The sequence below is a fragment of the Thunnus thynnus genome, chromosome 18 (genome assembly GCF_963924715.1).
Source record: "Thunnus thynnus chromosome 18, fThuThy2.1, whole genome shotgun sequence".
Taxonomy (NCBI): Eukaryota; Metazoa; Chordata; class Actinopteri; order Scombriformes; family Scombridae; genus Thunnus; species Thunnus thynnus.
Window position 1 is genome coordinate 7,068,762 of NC_089534.1, and position 17,935 is coordinate 7,086,696.

At 39.5% G+C, this 17,935-nt stretch overlaps 1 protein-coding gene across 3 annotated transcripts; it reads right to left on the reverse strand.

The window, feature by feature from the left end:
• Positions 1–606: 606 nt before the first annotated feature.
• On the reverse strand, positions 607–17,687 carry bub1 (BUB1 mitotic checkpoint serine/threonine kinase). Of its 3 annotated transcripts, XM_067573263.1 has the most exons (25): positions 16,370–17,687; positions 16,208–16,253; positions 15,988–16,047; positions 15,299–15,440; positions 14,793–14,989; positions 14,268–14,308; positions 13,909–13,988; positions 13,772–13,815; positions 12,451–12,635; positions 12,214–12,332; positions 10,882–11,351; positions 10,757–10,797; positions 10,555–10,674; positions 9,588–9,695; positions 9,244–9,325; positions 8,956–9,040; positions 7,774–7,951; positions 7,604–7,670; positions 6,123–6,979; positions 4,653–4,753; positions 3,900–4,061; positions 3,604–3,761; positions 2,622–2,799; positions 2,213–2,319; positions 607–1,152 (listed from the first exon to the last, which is right to left on the reverse strand). In XM_067573263.1, exons 2-25 carry the CDS (start codon positions 16,228–16,230, stop codon positions 954–956), a joined length of 3,804 nt encoding a protein of 1,267 aa, XP_067429364.1. In that variant the 5' UTR covers positions 16,231–16,253; positions 16,370–17,687; the 3' UTR covers positions 607–953. The 3 variants fall into 3 exon arrangements, with proteins under 3 accessions (XP_067429364.1, XP_067429365.1, XP_067429366.1); XM_067573264.1 differs by lacking the exon at positions 16,370–17,687 and having other exon boundaries at positions 13,909–13,985; positions 16,208–16,363; XM_067573265.1 differs by lacking the exons at positions 10,555–10,674; positions 16,370–17,687 and having other exon boundaries at positions 16,208–16,363.
• Positions 17,688–17,935: the final 248 nt, after the last annotated feature.

The following is a 17,935-nucleotide window of genomic DNA, read 5'->3' on the forward strand; positions in this document are numbered from 1 at the left end:
TGGATTGTTACGAAATTTTGTGCAGACATTGAAGGTCCACAGAGGATGAATCCCAATGAAGTTTCCTCCAGCACCACCAGCAGGTCAAAGTTTTTATTTCTCCATTGTGAATATGTTAGCATGCTGATGTTAGCATTTAGCTCCAATCCATCCAACATGCATTAAACTGGCGATGTGGTAAAATGTAAATGAGGAATCAGTATCAGATATATTCTGATACAACTGTCTGTCACTGTATCATTTGTGATAACCCACCAGATGGCACCAAAGTCAGAAAATTTTTAAATCCTACACATTATTACTTTGTTTTTGCACTGTACATGTGGTTATTAAATAATTGTGATGAACATATACACTGAATGGGACAAATGATGTAATGGAGACATATTTTTCTGAATTATTTCAAATTATCTGACATTTTTGTACTACCATTTCATGTTACTTACTGGCTGAGAATACATATTTAATACTATGCAGCACCAGTCAAAAGTTTGGTTCCCAGTGCCTTGAATGAAAGTGTGTCCAAACTTTTGACTGGTACTGTATATGTGTCTGTATATGTGTATGTATGTGTGTGATAAGAAAAAAAAGAAAATGGCAAAGTAATCTGTTCAGTTTCCTTTTTATGGAAAGCACAAATATAAAACTCAATTTAAAAACATGCAAACATGAGCTCTTTTTGTACAGAAAACATGCTTACGAAAAATTTCTGAATACATCAAATCACAACTAAACAAATTCAGAAGAAATGGAAACTGTTGAATCAAATAATAATAACTAATATCTGTGCGGACTAGATTCAATAAATCAAACCGCACTAAACAAATAATCTACAAAGCAACACACATTTTATTCTCTGTTTGAATAAGATTAAAAGAAGGATAAGAGAATGAGGAGGAGAGGAGAAAGATAAGAAAAGAGGAGTCAAGTGAGATTTGTCAGTAGTGGTGTCGTCATCTGCGAGATGCCTTGCGGCTCTCTAGCAGCAGCACCACCAGGCGTCTCTTCAGCGTCGGCAGCTTGGTGCTGTAGTTCTGCTGCAGGACGGACGTCAGTTTGCAGCGGAGGCTCTGCAGGCTCGGCAGAGAACCGCAGTCCGGTATGTTCAGCATCGTGTGGAAGAACTCTAGCCACAAGTCGCTGTGGGGGTTTCTGTTCAACAGAGATGGGAAAAGAGAGACACAAGATCCTGGCTGTTAGAGGTTGTTCACACATCTGGCCGAGGAGAGCACAGCTGCATCATTTGAAAGTCTGATCATCTGTTCCTGATCTCATTTTGCTCCTTTGTGCTCCAGCCTCAAGACTCATGTGGTTTGTAAGATGACAGTGAGTCTAATACAACAGTCCTGCAATAAATCTTCATGAAGGTTATAATGTTCAGTTTTCGTTGAACCTGTTTTACAGACATGTTGATTCAGATTGAAGGGTAAGGCTAAGCATAAGCCAAACCAACAATGGACTGATCTAACAAGTATTATGTGTGTATCCAAAGCCTGATGTATTGTTGTCCAAAAACTATGCAAACCTCTTGACTTTGTACTACATTGTACACTATTGTGCAAAAGGTTTAGCCACTTCAGATGTTTAGATTCTTATCCATTATGCAACACCATCAGGGAGGTGTCTGATTGGTCCCAAATGTATTCTGCAGCATGACAATGACCCCAAACAGCAAGAAGAACAAGGAGTCTTGCACAGTTTTTCAGGTACTTGGCAGGTTGGTTGTTTATGCATCTTTGAGAAGTTGCCACAGTTCTTACGTGGATTTAAGCGTCATTGTCATGCTGCAGAATACATTTGGGTCCAATCAGACGCCTCCCTGATGGTGTTGCATTACGGATAAGAATCTAAACATCTAAAGTGGCTTAGCCTTTTGCACAATAGTGTACAATGTAGTACAAAGTCAAGAGATTTTAATAGTTTTTGGACAACAACGGAGGTCTACAGCATAGAGGAATAATACATCAGGCATTGAATGATGATTTTGCAAAAAAAAGCTGAATAACTGCTATATATAAATCATAGGCTATTTTGGCGGTAAATACTTTGAACTTCAGAAGCAGAAGCAGCAGAAGCAGCAGAAGTCTGCTGCATTTTTCCACATCATTCCCTGTCATGTCATACCAACCCCCCTCACTCTGTCTCTCTTTCTCTATATATAAATAAATTACATTACATGACACTTTAAACTTGAGAAAGTCTTTGGGATTACCTTCTAAATACACCGTTTGTCTTCCACACGCCGTCTTCGTTAACGACCTCCATGTACGTCCCAAACAGCATGCAGTAGACCGTCCCTGCGATTCCAAAGAAGTCCGTCTACACCGCACAAGACACAGGACACGTGATGATACATACAATTACTAAATCATGGAAGGGTTTCAACATGTTTTGTCCGTTTTATTCTGTTTTGAAAGCGTTTTAACTGATGTCTGAATTTGTTCTTTAGATTTGATCAGTTTTATTGTTTTTAGAGCACTTTTTAAAAAACAGCTGTACAAATAAAATGTTTTGAATTTATAACTTGGAAAAGTGTTTTTTGTTTTATATCTAACAAATACATAAGATTATATTACTGTATTATATAATTACAGGAGTTTCCATTCATGCTGTGTCCTCACCTGATAGTTCCACGGTTTCCCGCTCAGCATCTCGGTACACTGGAAGCCCGACGTCAAACACTTGGCGGTGAAAGCGGTGCCTTCTGGGAAAAGCTCCATGTCGATGCTCTGTCCGACGTCGATCAGGACGAGGCCGTGGTCCACGCTCTCTGAATCGAAGCAATTGTTCTCCAAGAACCTGAAACACACAACAGTGATGATGATGATTTGTTCCAGCGGCTCGTTTCTGTTTTCATGTCCGACTGACTGTTTTTATCTTTTAGACTGAAGGCAGAGAGCGTGGAAAACATTCAAAAGACTTCTGATTTTAACCACCTCTGCTTAGTGATTTTAAAAGGGAAAACCGGTTATTACTCTGTAGAGATTACACTTTGTGGTAACAATTAAACAGCAGCAAAAACTTCTGTACTTAATGACTGTTGTTTCGTATTTTCAAGGAGTTTCACAGACATTTTCAGACATGGTGGACGTCGTAAGGCTGGATAAAATGCTGCTGCCTGGACAGTAAGGCTGCAACTATCTTTTTCATTATCATGTAATATGTCAATTACATTAGTCTATTAAATGTCAGAAAACCATTAAATGCCTGTCACAACTTCCTAGAGCCTAATGTGACATCTTTAAATTGCTTGTTTTGTCCAACCGACAGTTCAAAACCCAAAGATATTAAGTTTTTATGTCATTTACAGTGATAATGAAAAACACAGAAAAGCAGCAAATCTTTTTTGTTGACTTACAATTATCAAAATAGTCAGTGACTAGTTTGTTTCATTAGTCATAGGGGTGGGTAAAGAAATAGAATCATTTTTGTTGTAATGTTCGTTAAAAACCTTGTGCTGATGGAACAAAAAACACTCCACTGTGAAGGCAGTGTAGCTTAAAGTAATGTTACTAGTTCAGGTTGCAACCACCACATTTCAACAAACTATGTGGTTTAAAATGGGGGAATTTTACTGTAATATGTTGTTTGATGAAAGGTTACCTCTCTCCCAGCATAAAGTTGTCAGGTTTGACGTCAGCGTGGATGATTCGGATGCTGTGCAGCTGCTCCACCATGTGCAGAATACAGATGGTGAAGTACATGACCAGAGGCTGAGGCATCACCTTATCGCTCAGGGTTTTATAGATGTTCACTGCGTTCTGAAAGAGGAGCCACAGAAATGTTTTTTTAGTCAAAAGCTATCGACAACCCTCTATATTTGTTTCATGTTATTGCAACACATGCAGGAACACATCAGAGAGTCTCTGAGGTGATATATTATCGCTGTGAACCCGCACCAGCAGAGTGCCGTAGTTGTGCAGCTTGCCGAGCAGCACGCTGCCGTTGTTGAAGAAGTGAGCGGAGTGGGTGCTGCTGTAGAGGTGACGGATGCCGGGCTGCAGCCGGGCGTCCAGCTGAGTGTTGATGTAGAACTCCCAGGGATTGGCTGGTTTCTGAACCTGCGTTTGATATGAGAGAAACAGCAAAAAGCTCAATGAACATGTTGGAACCAGACACTTAACACCTGTCTGCTTTTAAACTTTAAAATTTACACTTACAGCACTTAAGAAAATAATATCTATGAAGAGAATAACATTTAATATAAAGGAAATACAGTTCTGTTTTTATTAAAATTCAACCAGAATCATAAATCTTTCCAACTTAGCTGCAGATGCTTTTTAACACAGATCCTCTTTTTGTAACAGACTTCTCATCTTGAAGATCTGGGTGTCTTAGCTCTTCCAAAAGGACAATAAGGTCTTTTTTATACCCGTCTTTGAACGTAGGACGCTGTATGTGACTCCATGAAATGTAAACCTGTTATCTAGCAGTGGACCATACTGTACCTTCAAAGTTATTTTTGTGATCTCACAGATGTTTACTGTCTGCCAGATCATGAATAAACCTTTAGAGATACAATCTGCTGCTTGATTACATTATGTCTATGGTTTATGAAGGGAAACGCTGTGTGACTGACTCATGTAGATACTGTATTCACGTACAGAGAGCTGATGTCACAGAGTCTTTATCTACAATCGCCGCCGTCTTACCTTCAAAACCATCTTCTCTGATGTCATGGGGTCAGTCGCCTGGTAAACGGTCGCGAAAGCACCTTCTCCAATGACGCAGTCAACTCGCAGGGACGCCTTTCCTGTAAGAAGCCGAACGTTTTCAAATCAACACACTTGAGGGACTGACATCGACACAAAACATGAGCGGTATCGATCTCATCTAAGACGGCAAATAAGCACATTTCCCAAACTGCTGAAATATTTCTTTGAAAAAAAATAATGAATAAAATTAAAGCTGCAGGGATATTTCTTACAAGTGTAGTGTGCTTTTATTTTGAAAGTTTGATTGAAATGTGTACTGTCAGGTGTGTAGAGACAATAAGTAACTGCAGCTGGACACAGAAAAATACTCATATATTTGAATGGAGAGTGTGAGCTAACCCACACCTTTTTGAACATTTACTGTTTCCACATAGTTTAAGATACAAACTTCATTTGAACTTTAAATGAATCACGAGACTTTGACCTACAAATTTTGAATTTACATGTTTTCTATCTTTTATTGTTTTCGAGATATTAGAGTGTGAGTTTTAAAGTCTTTTCTCACTCCTCCTGTGATTTTATAATGAGTGTGTATTGCGGAATGTTTCACAGCACTGAGGGAGTGACATCACCAGGAGCAGTTGGAGAGGAGGATTTTAGAGTACGCTTCTTGTGAAATATCTTCATAAATCCCATGACTTTGGCCAAATCTTACATTAAAAATCATAATTTTGTAGGAAATTTTGTTGCGAATCCATTGATACAGGTTTGAAAGTGGTCAGACTTATAGTTAAGACGTCAGAAGCCTCTGTTTGACACAAAGTTCATGCCCATAGATTGCCTCCCCATTGGTTTACATTGTAAGGTGCGATGTGGCACTACAACTTTGAGGGCTTATAAAATCCAAACCGTTTGAGTTATTACAAAGTTTTTAACAACTTTTTTTCAGCACGGTGTCATAAGTCATGTATTAAAGTTTGAAGCAGATACCATTAACGCCCTCAGAGGAGATAGCGTTTGTTCAGAGTCCAAAATTGGGGCAAAGTCTTATTTTGAAAGTGAGATTGCGGACTTCCTGTTGGATTTAGGTCAGGGGTGTCAAAATATGATTTGTAGGTCCTGATGAGACAAATAATTGAGTTTTGGTTTGATCTCTCTACGACATTCCTACGGACTGTAGTGGCCATTTTAGTCGCATAGGTGGCGCTAGTGAGCACATTTTGGCACTTTAGGGGTTAATTTTTACATTTTATCAATTTTTTTTTTTTTTTTTTTAACCAGACCTGATGTGCGTGCCAAATTTGGTGAGTTTTTAAGCATGTTTAAGGGGTCAAATTTAGGGTTTAAGTGGCGTAATAATAAAGAAAGAAAGAAAGAAAGAAAGAAACACGCGAAAAACAATAAGGTCCTCGCCCTCAGGACTCTGCCTTTTGGGCTCAGTCCCTAACTGACAGCTCTCCTCCTTACCCATGCTGATGGTCATCTTGGGGGTGATGTTGGGTATGCTGCACTGCCAGGTGATGCAGTGAGGGTGAGAGGTGAGAGGCGGGGTCAGTGTTGACAGCAGATCAGAGATCAGTGCATTGTCCCAGGGGTCGGACACCTGCTGGGTGCGTCCCGTCCTGGCTGCCCTGGGTGTTGTTGGGTTCATGGACACGTCAGCGCGGAGACTCAGGCCTCTGTCTGGACTCATCATGGGTTCGTCCACAGTGCTGAACTGTGGCTGTGGCTGCACCGGGCTCATGGGCACGTCAGCACAGAGCTGCAGCTGCGGCTGCTGCGGACTCATGGGGATGTCCAGGCTCTTGGTGGGGACGGTGTCTGCTTTCTTGAGCCTGCACGGACTCAGGAAGGCGTCCAGGTCCAGCTCGCCTCTGACCTCAGGGCTTCTGACAATCAGCCAGTCCAGTTTGGGAGCGCACTCTGGGCTCATGGGAACATCATAGGCTGGTTTGTGGGCACGTTCTGGGCTGGTGGGTTTATCTAAATCTTCCATGATTGTAAAAGGTTCACTTCTGGGTCCGACTGAACTCTCAGGGTTATGTGAGGTCAGAGAGGCCGGTTTAGGAGGCTGCTCTGGGCTCGTGTACACTTCCCAGCCGGGTCCTGTTGTCCTGGCGATGGAGGAGTTGGTGGGACAGAGCGTCTGGTCTCTGAAGGACAGAACAGCTGGAGGAGGAGGCTGCGCCATGGTGATGGAGGAGGTGGTCAAGCAGTGTTGAGCTGCGGCGAGCCCTTCACCCACGATGGTGCCTTGTGTCGCTGTTGAGGGGACGAGCTGACTGACGCCTGTCTCATCAGGAGGACTATACTCCATGATGGGGCTGCGGGAGGCGATGGAGACATATGAGAATGATACAAACAGAGCTGCAATGATTGTTTTGAGTATTTTTTTTAATGAAAAAATGTCCAAATTCTCTGATTCCAGCCTGTTAAATGTGAATATTTTCTGATATCTTTAGTCCTCTGACAGTAAACTGAATATCTTCGGGTTGTGGTCTTTTGGTTGAGACAGAACAAGACATTTGAGGACGTCATCATGGGCTTTGGGAAACAGTGATCGACATTTTATAGACCAAACAACTAATCAATTACATCATTGTATCTATACCTTGCGTGGCCTTTATATTGAGTAGGAGACCTACAAATATATTCAATTTAATGAGAAATGCTCATCACAATTCCTTAGAAACTGTCCAAAACCCAAAGATGTTCAATTTACAACAATATAAAAACAGAGAAAAAGGGGCAAATCCACACATTTAAGACTCTAAACATCCAGGAACTTGGACCCAAGATGTTCCCTGCCAATATAATTTAACTTTTCCAAACAACATTACAAAGTGCTTCACTCACAACAGCATATTGAAAACACAATAATAAATAAACTAAAAACAAGCCACGCTGGAGTAAAGAGGCTGAGAAGTGAGTAAAGACAGATTAGTCACCTGAGTTTCTTGGTTTGACGTCTGATAAAGGCGTCGTCATCAGCGTCTCCGCTATCGCAGTTGTTCTCTGGAGAGAAAAAAGGAAATCATTCTTGAATTAATGACTTTCCAGACACAGAAAAAAAATACATGTTGAAAATAGTTAGAGTGTGTGAGTCAAGGTTCTGTACCTTGATCCTGGTAAAAGTTGCTGCTGGAAGGAGTTTTGTGTGTGAACGGAGTGGAAACAAACTGGGCCAACATGGCGAAGTCTGTGGTGCTGTTGGGACAAGCGGCCAGCGAGTTGAGGGAGTTGTAGCGAGCTCCCCACATGGTGCTCTCGTCCGGCATCAGATATGAAGGAGTCTCCTGTAGGCACGGGGGTTCGATCGCATTTTGTCAAACTCAAATCCGATCTCATCAGGTTTACCTTTCATCGTCTGCAGTAACTAAAAGGCTAAAAACAACAACTCAACAAGATTTCTAATCAGCTTTTGTTGCCTGAGAAGCAGAAACTCGACAGTTTTTAAATGTTCACAACCTGAAAATGAGCCGAGCAGCATCATACATGAACATGGAGCTGCAACGATTAGTCAATCAGCAGAAAATTAAATGGCAACTGTTTTGATAGTTTTCAATTTCGTCATACATGACGGTAAACTGAATATCTTTGGGTTTTGACCTTTGGGGCAGACAAAATTAGACATTTGAAGATGTCACCTTTGACTTGTAACAGTAATTTTTCAATATTTTCTGACATTTTATAGACGATTAATAAAGAAAATAATCAGCACCGAGTTGCACCAGCTATGTGTAAGTTGGCATCGTAGCACATTGTTAGTCAGCTAGATCGACATTTAAATATCATATCAATAAATTAGGTCTCTACTGGATTACTGTGTTGTGAAATGGGATCAATTAGTGAGAAAATGATGATGTGTGGCAGAAAAACTGCAGTTTTACCATCAGTGAGTTATGTGACATGTTATGATTTACATTTATTAATACATAAATCACAACTAAGTTTGAATTTACACACAGTTGGTGCAACAGGCTGCAGCAGATTAATTGATAATGAAAATAAATCAATAGTTTCAGCCCTGATGTAGATGAAATGTATCTGACACATTCAGTTGTATTTCACCAGCTACTGAAGCACCTGATTCACGACTATGAAGCTGATCAGATTCAAATATTGATCTGAATCAAAGTTTAACTTCTTAAAGTGAAGAGAGTAGAAGAAGTTTCTTCTTCTGTTTTCATATAAAGTTCTTCTATCTATCGCCCAGTAGGACAAATGATGTTCTTCATAAGGCTGCTTTTTAAATCAAAGCATCATCCATGAAGTGATGTTGGGTTTTGTTCGTACTCACGTTAGGTTTGTCTGGTTTAGACAGCGGGATTTCAGCCAGAGCTCTGATTGGTTTACGCTTCTCCGCCGCAGCAGGAGCAGCAGCACTGAACAGGATAAGACAGACAAACGTACGTCATTATTTATTCACAAAGTCTGTTTGAAGTTTCTTTTCATCCAGACACTTTTTGTGATATTTCGACCCCCCCCTCCTCGAGGTTTCGACTCAGGTTTTCTTTAATGCACAAGTTGAAAACATGGATGGAAATGTGTGTTTTTAGCTGTCTGATGGCCTGGAATCCATATTTACCTGCAGTTTTCTTTGTCACTGTTGTCCTGGAAGATAGTGAACGGGGTTGTGGTGGGAGGTTTGGTGAACGAGGAGGCGCCTCCTTCACATCATAAAAAAAAAAAAAACCCAGAAGAATTTGGTTAACTGGCAGAAAACAGCAGCAAAACATTATTAGTAAACATACTACAAATTTCATCTACAGAAATAAACTTTTTTTTTCCTTTGGTGGAGAAACAAATTCATCTTTTTGGCGGGAAAACATTCTTGACCTCTTATCGTGGTCTGAAGCCACTAAGTCTCCACATACCAATTAGATTTAATAAATGTCATGAATATCCACCCCCTGTTTACAGCTTATTTACCGTTTCTTGGGGATCCGGCATCAAACTCCTCGGCGGTGTGGAGCACTGATGTGTTGTTGAACAAGTCTTCTGTAAGAGTCGGGGCCTGGAACATATCCATGATCACACCTGGGTGATACGAGACTCAATGTTATTCACTGTGTAGGAACATAATTTGGTGAATCACCACCAGAAACTGGACTAGTGAGGCATAGTAGGACAAACTGAAGCCGTATCAGGGTACATGTGTATCAAGTGTGCTTTTGTGCATATTTCTGTCAATATCTTTTTTACAAATTTCATATATTATCATATTACTTGTCCATTCCATTGTTTTCCAGTTTTCTTGTTGCAGTCTTTTCCTTTTAGATAAAAATGAATAAACCTTTTATCCATAAATGTGTCACCTTGGGAGACAAACCAAAAGATATGTAGGTATTTTTTATTGAAGTGTTCAAATCCTCAAGAACACAGATGTTTCTATCAGGCGGCATTGAAAGAAGTAGTCTAATCTATAACGATACTAATTTTGTAAAACTGCTCGTATGTTTTACATACAGTTTAAAACAGGAATCTGAAAAGTAGCTTGTAACTATAGCTGTCATAAACATAGTGCAATAAAAAGCACAATATTAGCAGTATAGAAATACTCAAAGTAGAAATACCTCAAAATGTCTTGAGTAAATGTACCTGCATTATATCACTGGTATTAGGCAGACCCAGTGACTGTCTATATCTTGATCGTCAACATCAAATTTTTGGAGAGGTTTGATTTATTTAAATCTACTGAATCAACACCTGGATTATAAAGTGAATACCACAGTTCAAGATATCAACAATAATCTGAAGGATATAGTGGAGCTACAAGGTGCCATAAACAGTCTGCAGGTGAACTTTTAACTACTGTAAGTGAGAAAAAAAAGCAATGTTGTGGAGAAAAAACAGGCTGCCTCATCCCTACACCGCTATTTCTTCACTTTGTGCTCACCCAGTGCTTCCCGTGTGTTGACAGTGGGTGACGGTAGCACCCTTGACGGTGTGGCCTGAACAAACCCCAGTGAATTGTTAGGAGTGATGTGAGACACGTTGGCCGTACCTCCGTGTGACACTGAGAGAGACACAAAGACGAGGTTTGAAAACAAAAAGTTACAATTAAAGAGAGTTTAGAGGTGAACGACAGGTTTACTCACCATCGAGTTTCTCCTCAGGCTCTGCTGGAAGACTCACATCCCTGGAGGAGAAATAAAATGGATGAGTAAGGAATTTAAAATTTCCTGTATTATCTTTTTCTGCTTCTTCAGATGTAGTGACTCACTGATGCGGGGTGATGTGCTCCTGCGGTTGACGGTTCTCCAAGCTGCTGCGCTGAAGTCGATCGTCCTGGAAGGGAACATCGGCGTTCACGGCGGAGATACCAGCCGGTCTGTGGAGCGACAGGTTCATCTGCTCGAAGCTCACAGGCAGCTGAGCCGACGAGGCCTGGATGACGGACGCTTGATCTGTGGACGCTGAGGTTGTTTGGGGCGAATGAACGCTCCTGTCAGACAGCGCCGAGGGATGATAAGATACCTCTGAGCTCAGAGTGTTTATGTCCGGTGTCCTGGTGTGGCTGTGCTGTTGAACAAGTTCGGGGACGGCGCTGGCCCTCTGAATGAAGGTCGGCTCCGTGTGTAACCTCAAGCCGAGAGAGTGCCTGCTGCTCAGATGGTTTGAGGGTCCAGGACGCCCGAAGGGTTGCTGGGTAGGATGAGGGTTCAGACCAGCAGCTGTTTCTACTGCAGAGAGCTGTGGAAAACAATGAGGTGGTTTCATGTAAGTTCTGCTGTTTCCATATGGTTCAACAACTGAAAGTGACCCACTAAAGTACTTTACGTCCCTTTTTTCAACGTTATATTTCAATTTAGAGTTGCAATGATGTGTCAATTAATCAGGTTCTCAATTCATCTTCATGTCTATGAAATGTCTTAAAATGACTAATTTCTTAGAGCTTATGGTGACATCATCTAATGTCTAAAGATCATCAGTTTATGATCATGTAGGACATAGAAAAGTTTGAAATACTCACATTTGAGAAGCTGCAAACAGATATTTTTTGCAGGTTTTGCTCAAAGAATTATTATTTAATTAGCAAAACAGTTGCCAATTTATTTTCTGTCAATCAACTAATCAATGAATCGTTGCAGCTCTAGATTTCTCTACCAACGGGAAAAGAACAGCGACTATTTTGATAATTGTTTTAAGTTGGTTTTTAAAAAGTAGAAAATCCCAAATGTTTTGCAGTTCCGGCTGCTATTCTTGGTCTTGTCTGACAATAAATTCAATGTTTGGATTTTGGACAGCTGGTTGAATAAAAAAAAAAAAACAGGTATTTGATGACACTTAAAGAGATTAATCGATAATGAAAATAAGGGTTAGTTGCAGCCCTATTTCATATGTATAAATAGAAATGTGAGCAGGTATATCAGGGTCTACAAGCACCTGATGCAATTCGAACCAAATCGCTGCAGCCTCGTTAACAAAATCCCCCTCCTAACTGTATGAAACACCCCGCACATATGTTCACTCCCACATAGATGTTGTGTTTGGAGTGTGACTTGACAGTAATTGTAGTGTAACACAGGATTTAATTTGTAGTGGTTTATCTCACCCTCTGTGATGAAGGCTGGCTGCTTAAATCTCCACAGGCTGCGAGATTCTGATTAATTTCCTCCAACCTACATTTAATGCTCAGGATGCCCTCCTCCTGCTCCCTCAGTCTCTTCTCCGCTGTAAGCAAAACAAAAAACAGATGTTATGACATCATGTGAGTCTTCATTAACTTTTTTTTCCCCTTAATTATCTTATTTTCCCCACTGCGATTGAATTTATAAAACCATCGGCTTACTGATTTCTCTCTTCTCCCGTTCCTGCCTCTCGCGGAGCTTATAGAAGTACTTTTCTGCTCGGACCTCCTCGAAGCATAATTCGGATCCTTCGCACACGAGTTCTTCTGTCATGTACGCCGACACGGTCTGAACGCCGGAGCCTTGACTGGAGGAAGTTGCCCCTGAAGTCTCAGAGCGGGAAACTCTGCGGAGGAGAAAAATTGATGAATGATATGATAGGTGGACACGTTTCCAAAGCACTTTACAGTTCTCACAGCACTCAATACTAATACTAATACTAATACCTTTAAAAATACATTAGTTATGCAAGTTTAAATAGTGAGTAATTAAGTAATATCATACATTTAATGGGCATCTGACTATTGGCTTGAAAAAAAAAGTGAAAATATACTTTAAAGCATCTCATCTTTGTTTGTAAGTGCGCCATCTACTGACGACTCACGAGCTTTAAAAACACTTACGGATGTTTATATCTACAGTGTTCATTCTTAATCGTGAGAAAGGAGCAAACGTGCGTCATTCTTTTGTGACACACTTAGGCCTTTGGCTACCAAGCATCTTACACATTCAAAAAAAAGATAATAATAAATTTTTAATAGATTTTAAAGTATACGAACAGCTGTTATATTCTGGTGAAATAACATCCTGCGTTCATGTTCGCAAGGAAACCGTTGCTGTTGACGGTAAATATCAGCCTCTCATTTGTCATTACCAGTAATAGGCCTATATGTTATTAGAATCAATTAAGCAAATTAAAATAAGCCATAAAGCCTATAATTTTTTTGTATATATATATATATATGATTTAATTTTGGCATGAGCGCAGCATAAAGCTCGAATACTGAACTGATGTCACCGGCACAATCAGCTGATTACAGGAGGATGCAACTCAATACTGTTATGAATGCAATATGAATGAATGTAATAGCATGAAATCACACTACCAAGGCTCATATTTTATATCTACTTTAAATAAATGAATGTTTGTGGCTCATTTTTTAGAAATAGAGCTACACATAGTGCTTGTTATCGTGTTGATGTGATCTTCTCATTTGCAAATTTTTTGGGAGGGAGTTGATTCATACTTCCCTGTCATCCCAATTTTAAACATTACAGTGCTATGAATTGTGGTTTAAACCCTCACAAAATACTAATTTATCTGCTGTAACTGTAAGATCGAGCCTGTTTTGCTTCATACTGTCTGGACTATCAACAAAGCATGAGAAACTTGTAGGAGACCTCTGTGATCCCCCCTGACACTGGAGCATAAACCCTCCTCACAGAAAACACGTTAAAACGACAAAAAGTTGAAACACTCACATTATGGTGTATGTAGGTGATTTGGACAGACAATCCACAGACGCCTGTAACAGAGGACAGTGTGTATGTGTTGGTTTAGAAAGCAAGAATAGAGTTATTCAAATATTGTTACGGAAATATCTCTCACACACACAAACCTTGCTCTGGGCAGCGGGCTCTCTATGGGATGACATCTGATTGGTTAACTGGGAGTCCTGCAAAGGGTTTCGACCTCCTGCTTCACAAATAAGTGAAACAATTAGAATCTGACATGATACATCAGTGTTTTTCCAATCCTGGTCCTGGGGCGTTCCTTGCCCTGCATGTTTTAGATGTTTCCCCTCTTCCAACACACTGATTCAAATCAATCAAATCATTTCAAATCAAGCTCTGCAGAAGCCTGATAATGACCCGTTCACTTGAATCAGGTGTGTTGGAGCAGGGAAACATCTAAAAACATAGAGAGCAGGGATGAAACACTGCTTTAGATCAATTAAAAAGTTGAATGAACTCTTACCTGTTGCTGCTGTCTGGCTTCTGGTTCTCGTTTGAAACTGCCTGCAGATCAGATTATCGTTTTTGTTTAATCATAGTGAGAGTAACTAATGATTATTTTCATTATTGATTACTCTTGGTCTATAAAATGTCAGAATATAGTAAAAGCCAAAAGATATTCAGTTCACTTATTGCATAAGACAAAAGACAAGCAGTAAATCTGCACAATTTTGAAGCTGAATCAACAGAATATTTTGCACTTTCCTTGAAAATTTACAACAGTTAATCTGTTATCAAAGTAGTTGCCAATTGTTTTTCTGTCAGTTAACTAATCGACTAACAGTTTCAGTTCTATTACAGTGTATAGTACACACTCAAACAACTGTGTAACACCTAGTAAATAGTAAGTGTACATAAGACAGTAACGTCTTCCATTTGTTTCTCGGACACTTGAAACAGTTTTTTATATATAACTGGCAACTTTGTTTTAATAAAGAGTTTGTTTCTTGTTTAAAAGGTGTATCTACATGTAAGTCTATGTTGTTACCTGTATTCATGGTGCACGGTCTCGGCTGGCTGGGCTTGGTTTTCCAGTGCTTTCTGGTACACTACATCAGCCTGATCATTTAGTCCTTTCTGTTCAAACTGCTGCGCCCAGGCCACGTAGAGGGCTGCGGTCCTGGTGCCGACGCCTTTACTGAAGATGTAATTATACAGTGCGATGGGCTCGGAATAATAACTAGCCTGTAAAGCAGAGTTAAAACCCAGAAGTACTCATGTAAGGTATTTGCAGTGTAAAATCAATTCTGGTTGTGTGACCGAAAGCATGTTTAACAGTGTTTCTTCTGTATTCCTACAGCAGTGATGTAGCCACGGTGACAAAACTACCACCGTTGCTATGTCTGAGTGTATAGAATTCATTATTTATCTTTATTTACAGCGCTACAGCCTGACACAGATCCACAGCCTGAACCACAATACGGACAGTTGAGAAGTAATATTACCGACAAGCGTGAATGCAGAGTAATAATGTGATGTTTTAGTCATACTTACACATTTGATGCAGTGGTTAACGTATCTGATGTCATTTGCGTATCGTTCAACATCCAAAAATTTCTCAACAAGACTGTCAAACACCTGCGACATGCCGCTGCCACCGTCTGCAGGTAATCTTTGCTCCATATACTCCACAAACCTAGGACAGTGAACAGTAAGGTGTGCTTTCAGATCTCTCAGCTGTCGATCATGCATGTGTTATTCAAGTGCAATGACCTGCACAAAACAAGGACGCATAGAACTCTTTATAGAGTAAGGATTAACAAAGAAATAAAAAATAAGTGGAAACACAACACAGTGTGACGTAGGGCTGCGCAATGTACTGTCACGTGACACCAAAAATCAAAAGATTAGAGAAACAGTCCAAAAACTGAAAACATATTTTTATATCATAACTTTCACGACCCCTCAGATTTATCTGGTGACCATTTGGAGGGGCTCGACCCCTAGGTTGAGAACCACTGGACTAAACTAGCTAACTGTTTAGTCACTCATGCTTCGGTATTAATAATCTAATAATGTCATATAATAACAATACATCATTCAGAGGGAACCAATTATTTTACTGCAATACTTTAATTTACTTGTTACTGCTGCTAATACTTATGTACTTTTATATAAGTAGGATTTTAAAATAAAAACATCAGGTAAGGCTAACTTGAAGCAGTCAAAGTGACGTTACTCACTTGATCCATTGATCCAGAGGGTCGTCTCCTGTGTATGAGCTCAAACTGCTTTGAAAACACCTAAAAGGATAAATATACACACATTAAAGTAAGACAGCGTCATGTTTAGCACGTATAGCTTTTATAAAGATACTTATAATTCAGATAAGTTATACATTCATGTTTGTACCGCTAAACTGAACCGCTAGAAGGAAGCTAACACCCATTAATATTGACTTACTGTAAATACGTTGCGACGTCCATTTCTCCTGAGATTGACAATAGTCCTTTGAAATCACAAATAATAAGTTAACTTTTGTGTTGTTTCCTATCAGCTTATGTATCAAACTTTACAAAGCATTTCGCCGGATAACCAACCGGGATCGTCGGGTTTGTTTCTTACCTCCGAACTGCAGTTGTTCCTACATAATTTGAAATGTCGCGCTCAGCCAATAGCAACGCGAGCGTTTAATAGTGACGTTATGCCCCGCCCCTTATTGTGACGACATTTCCGGGGTAAAAATCAAAACAAAAGCGAGAGGGAACCTGCAAACCAACTGCGGAAATATGTGCAATTTTACTAATGAACAGACCCTGAACGTACCAATATGTAATTTAAAATGTAATTTAAATCTAATCGCAAGGACTAATAACAACCAAGTAAAGTTTTATGAAGTTTCGTCTACTTTTCTGATGTATATAAAGGAAGGAACCTAACAGCAAGTAAACATTCCTACAATTTGTTCTTCTGTTGTTTTTTTCTAAGTCTCTCTTTACTCAAAAATATGTTTTGCTTCTTGTTCCTACAGTTGGATGTTTGAGCTTCACTGTGCAGAATGATGTATGTGCAGAGTTTCACACTAGAAGGCTGTTTTCACGTTCATCTGCTGAAAGTGGAAAGTTTCTCCGTGCTCATTGAAAATTTGATTTTAAGGGGTGGGCCTTCAAGCATGATTTGTGACATCATAAGTAGTTTAAAAGCCAATCCTGGTCCAATATTCAATTTACACAAGTGTGATGTGGAAACTTGAAGCCTTCAGTGCACAAATACTGTATGGTCATAATTGAATTCCCTGGCACTTTGTTTCCTCTTTTTGTTCTTAATACTTTGGTTTGTTTTGTTAATGTTTTTTTAAGTCTGACTGTTGGCAATAAAGTTGAGAGAAAATAAATCAATAAAAGAGAAAGGGATATAAAAACTCTTAAATGCAGAAGATAATAACAGTGAAGTAAAGGATCAGAATACTTCTTCTACCACTGGATATAGCAGCAGTGGGTTAAAGCTGTTAAACCACACAAAGTATTTTCAGTGAGAATATGAGATATGTCGAGCTTTAATGTGGTGAGAAAGTCAATGTTAAACGATAACATTGATAAAAGCTGTATAAAGTCAGTCAGTGGGTCAGTGTCAGTTAGCCCAGTGGTTCCCAACCTTTGTGGCCTGTGACCTCTTAAATTAAGCCTAAAAGTCTACCTTGCCTTGATTCATAGGTTAATTGTTTTGTCCTCAAAATGTCAAAAAATAGTTAAAAATAACAGTTAAAGTTCCCCATAGTCCAAAGTTACATCTTCAAATGTCTAGGCCTAATTTTGTCTTACTAATAGTTCAAAACCCAAAGATATCCAGTTTATCATCATGTGCAACAAAGAAAAGCAATAAATCATCACATTTGAGAAGCTGAAACCAGCTTATTTTTTCATTTTTGCATATAAAACGATTAAAACGATTATTCAATTATCAAAATAGCCGCTTATTAATCTTGTCATTGATGAATTGATTAGCCGACTAACCTTGCAGCTCTAGAAAGAGGATTTATTTTGTTTTATTTGAATAACTTTAAGAGGCTTGAGGAGGTAAAATACATAAATCCACATGAAATAGAGCAAAAATTAGAGGAAAGTTTTTTTTTAAAAAATGACAATTTTGTTCGTCCAAAATATGTTTCTCTTTATCCTATCCTGTCCAGAC

What these genes read in the sequence shown, in the direction of transcription:
- bub1 (XM_067573263.1), bottom strand. Translation starts at nt 16,230, where the DNA reads ATGGACGTCGCAACGTATTTACA. An exon ending in AGCCCGCTGCCCAGAGCAAG is followed by an intron (nt 13,816 to 13,908) that starts GTTTGTGTGTGT and finishes CCTCTGTTACAG; the next exon opens with GCGTCTGTGGATTGTCTGTC. An exon ending in GCCAGCCTTCATCACAGAGG is followed by an intron (nt 11,352 to 12,213) that starts GTGAGATAAACC and finishes TGTTTTCCACAG; the next exon opens with CTCTCTGCAGTAGAAACAGC.